Source organism: Colobus angolensis, unplaced genomic scaffold, assembly GCF_000951035.1.
Source record: "Colobus angolensis palliatus isolate OR3802 unplaced genomic scaffold, Cang.pa_1.0 Scaffold49, whole genome shotgun sequence".
NCBI lineage: Eukaryota > Metazoa > Chordata > Mammalia > Primates > Cercopithecidae > Colobus > Colobus angolensis.
In genome coordinates this window covers 8,542,608-8,547,124 of record NW_012118376.1, presented here as the reverse complement: position 1 = coordinate 8,547,124, position 4,517 = coordinate 8,542,608, and the positions used below count along the sequence as shown (strand labels likewise).

The window sequence follows — 4,517 nt, the reverse complement described above, 5'->3', positions numbered from 1 at the left end:
TTTTTGAGATAGGATCTCGCTCAGTCGCCCAGGCTGGAGTTGCAATGGCATGATCCTGGCTCATTGCAGCCTCTGTCTCCCAGGTTCAAGCTATTCTCTTGCCTCAGCCTCCTAAGTAGGTGGGATTGCAGGCATGCACCACCATGCCCAGCTAATTTTTCTATTTTCAGTTGAGACGAGGTTTTGTCTTGTTGGCCAGGCTTGTCTTGAATTCCTGACCTCAAGTGATCCATCCGCGTTGGCCTCTCAAAATGCTGGGATTACAGGTGTGAGGGCACCATGCCTGGCCAATAACTTTATGTATGCACACATTTCTATAATTTTTAACTATAATGTGTATAATATTTAAAACCTTTTTCTTTTCTTTGTTTTGTTTTTGGGACGGAGTCTCGCCCTGTTGCCCAGGCTGGGGTGCGATGGCGTGATCTTGGCTCAGTGCAACATCTGCCTCCTGGGTTCAAGCGATTCTCCTGCCTCAGCCTTCCAAGTAGCTGAGATTACAGGTGTGCACCTCTACGCCCTGCCAATTTTTGTATTTTTAGTAGAGACAAGATTTCACTATGTTGAGCCACTGTGCCCTGCCAAAACCTTTTTTACCTGGCCATGGTGGTGCACACCTGTAATCCCAGCACTTTGGGAGGCCAAGGCCGGTGGCTCACTTTAGGCCAGGAGTTTGAAACCAGCCGGGCCAACATGGCGAAACCCCGTCTCTACTAAAAATACAAAAAATTAGCTGGGTGTTGTGACACACGCCTGTAATCCCAACTACTCGGGAGTTTGAGGCAAGAGAACCATCTGAACCCGGGAGGGAAGAGGTTGCGGTGAGCCAAGATTGCGCCACTACACTCCAGCCTAGGGCAACAGAGCGAAACTCTCAAAAAAATAAAAAATTTAAAAAAACGCTTTTCCTCTGAAACTATTAATTTACACTTTTTTGGGTCCAATTGGTCTTTTTAATAGCTATATCATGTTAACATGTTATGGATTTACCTAATCAGTTTTCTACTAATGGATGTTCAGATTGTTTCTATTTTTGTTTGTTTTTTTAACTCTTGTATATAAGAAGCAAACAATTTTGTAAGTAAGGCTTTCTCAAGGAAACAAAGTATAAATTTCTACAGACTGGTGGGATTGTTGGGTCAAATAGTGTTTTAAATATTTTTATGATTCTTGTTATGCATTGTCTTTTGTTATTTGTTATTTTTATTACTTTAAAAATTTTTCTGATATGTCTGAGTTTCCTGAATTGTTATGCATTGTCAAACTGACAGTCATAAATAATCTATTTACATTGCTAAGTGAATCTGTTTCCTTATAACTTTTCCAGAATTATATTGTTACAATTTTTTTTTAACTAAAACACTTTTTAAGATGTTGGGTTGCTTTTTACTGTTTTGTGAAATATCTTTTATCATAATCTTTATAGTATAGTTATATCATTCTAATCTTATGTTTATTGAATTCTAGAAAATTTGGAAAATACAGATTCATGTAAAAGTTAAAACAAAAATCACTTGTAATTTTTTTCTTTACCTTTTTTTCTTTGAAATGTTGTAATCTTGTTTCTTTTCTTTTTCTTTTTTTTTTTTGAGGTGGAGTTTCACTTTTGTTGCCCAAGCTAGAGTGCAATGGTATGATTTCGGCTTACAGCAACCTCCGCCTCCTGGGTTCAGGCAATTCCCCTGCCTCAGCCTCCCGACTGACTGGGATTACAAGCATGTGCCACCATGCCCGGCTAATTTTTTGGTATTTTTAATAGAAATGAGGTTTCACCATGTTAGCCCGGCTGGTCTCGAACCTCTGACCTCAGGTGATCCCCCACCTCAGCCTCCCAAAGTGCTGGGATTACAGGTGTAAGCCATCATGCCCAACCATTCCTTCTAGTACTTGTAATTTCATTATTCACATGCAACCAATCTTTTCACATGTATTGTTACATATTTTGTTTTACACAACTGAATCATGGTATTAATACAGTTTTGTATCCTTTGGTAATTAACATTTCAGAAATATTTTTCTGAAATATTTAGTGTGATTCCATTTTTGTTAAAAAAAAAAAAAATGTACACCAGGTGTGGTGGCTCATACCTGTAAGCCCAGCCCTTTGGGAGGCTGAGGCGGGCTAATCATCTGAGCCCAGGAATTTGAAACAAGCTTGGGCAACATGGCAAGATCCGGTCTGTACAAAAAAATGAAAAAATTAGCTGGGCTTGGTGTGCACCTGTAGTCCCAGCTACTCAGGAGGCTGAGATGGGAGGATCACCTGAGCCTCTGGGGTCAAGGCTGCAGTGAGCTATCATCATGCCACTGTACTCTAGCCTGGGCGACAGAGTGTGACCCTGTCTCAAAAAAAAAAAAAAAAAAATTTCATCTGCATTTAGGATTTTTAGAAAATCTCATCTAGTTAGAAGTACAAAAAATGAAGTTCTTATTTATTTATTTATTTATTTATTGAGACAGAGTCTCACTCTGTCACCCAGGCTGGAGTATAGTGGCGTGACCTCAGCTCACTGCAACCTCTGCCTCCCGCATTCAAGGAATTTTCCTGCCTCAGCCTCCCAAGTAACTGGGACTACAGGCGCACGCTGTCATGCCTGGCTAATTTTTTATATTTTAGTAGAGACAGTTTCATCATATTGCCCGGGCTGGTCCTAAACTCCTGAGGTCAGGCAGTCTACCTGCCTTGGCCTCCCAAAGTGCTAGGATTACAGGCTTGAGCAACTGTGCCCGGCCAGTTCTGTTGTTTTAATTTCCGTTTATTTATTGTGAAGTTTGAACTTTTTATGGTAAGTAGATAAATTGTAGCAAATTAAATTCACAGGACCACCTGGAAAAGGATAAGATGAATACATTGGACACTTTGAGAATGGAGACTACAGAGAGAGAGAATCCAGAAGCTGAAACTGTATCTATGTAAGTATTCAGGAAATAGTAAAAAAAAGTAACTCTTAGGAATGATGGTAATAATTTGTTTTCTACTTAATAAGGTCTGAATTTAATTTTCAAGCGGCGTACTTTAAGTTGGTTTTCAGCCATAGGTGGTTTTGAAACATTAATAATACTCTCTCTGCTTGATACTGCTTATATGAATTTTTTAAGTCTGTTGAGTTAGCCATTACATTTGAATGTTTATAATATGTGCCCCTGGATAATTTTATTTATAGTAAGAGATTTGAAAAGGGAATATTTAACTTGAAATGGAAATCTAAAATAGAATGTGAATCTGACTGGTGGATTCTGGGCTGTTCCAGGGGTTACCATTTATACCATGATTTGGGACTAATCCCCTGGAGTTCTACAGTATTCTATAGTATCCTTAGTCAGGAGTAGTATTCTATGCTTGACAGATGTAGATTTTTCCAATTTTGTAATAAAATTCTATTTAAAAATGCTTTTTCAAATGGGCTTTTCAGGATTATATCTTTTTTTCTTTTTCCTTTTTTTTTGAGACAGAGTCTCACTCTGTTGAGTAGTGGTGCAATCTCTGCTCTTTTTTGAGACAGAGTCTCACTCTGTTGAGTAGTGGTGCAATCTCTGCTCACTGCAGCCTCTGCCTCCCAGGTTCAAGTGATTCTCCTGCCTCAGCCTCCCAAGTAGCTGAGATTACAGGTGCCCACCACCACACCCGGCTGATTTTTATATTTTTAGTAGAGACAGGTTTAACCATGTTGGCCAGGCTGGCCTCGAACTCCTGACCTCAAATGATACCCCCCGCCTTGGCCTCCCAAAGTGCTAGGATTATAGGTGTGAGCCACCATGTCCGGGAGGATTATGTCTTTTCAGGAAACTTGTGAATTAGGTCATATTCCAAATGGTTTACTTATTCATGCCAGGGAGAAGGAAATTGGTGACTTCAAAATAAACATTGATTTTATTTCTTTGTGGTTCTAGGTTGGGTGAAAAAAATTGTCTGCAGGAAGGGAGTCAACTAAAGGCTTTAACATCTGCAAAAGTGAGGGGCCGATTGCAAAAGCCAAAGCCAAATGTAGGTAAAGCTGCTGGAAGAAAAGAAATTCTCATGTCACAGGAAGAAATTGGGGCCAGTGTAGAAAAGAATGAAAATGAATCCTGTGCTGATAGAGATGTAAGTACTCTGATTCCTCCTCACATTTTTGTGAAGTACGTGAGCCTTAATATAAGCTTCCCTTCACCACATACATGCATATATACATACATACATTTATTTCTGACAGAGTCTTGCTCTGTCGCCCAGACTGGAATGCAGTGGCACGATCTTGGCTCACTGCAACCTCTGCCACCCAGGTTCAAGTGATTCTCCTACCTCAACCACCTGAGATCGTGCTGCTGCACTCCAGCTTGGATGACAGAGCAAGACTCTGTCTCAAAAAAAAAAAATTCCCATGACCTATAATGTTTTTGTAGTTTTAGTTGTGCGGCTACAGGCACATACCACCAGGCCTGGCTAATTTTTGTATTTTTAGTAGAGACAGGGTTTTGCCATATTGACCAGCCTGATCTCGAACTCCTGACCTCAGGTGATCCACCCACCTCAGCCT

At 40.1% G+C, this 4,517-nt stretch overlaps 1 protein-coding gene across 2 annotated transcripts in view; it reads left to right on the top strand.

Annotated features, from left to right (window-relative positions):
* Positions 1-4,517, top strand: part of BDP1 (B double prime 1, subunit of RNA polymerase III transcription initiation factor IIIB) — a 118,156-nt gene that overhangs the window by 45,073 nt on the left and 68,566 nt on the right. For both annotated transcript variants that reach the window (XM_011959299.1, XM_011959298.1), the window contains exons 14-15: positions 2,822-2,913; positions 3,892-4,084. In XM_011959299.1, the coding sequence (XP_011814689.1) occupies positions 2,822-2,913; positions 3,892-4,084 (285 nt within the window). The remainder of the gene's footprint in view (positions 1-2,821; positions 2,914-3,891; positions 4,085-4,517) is intronic.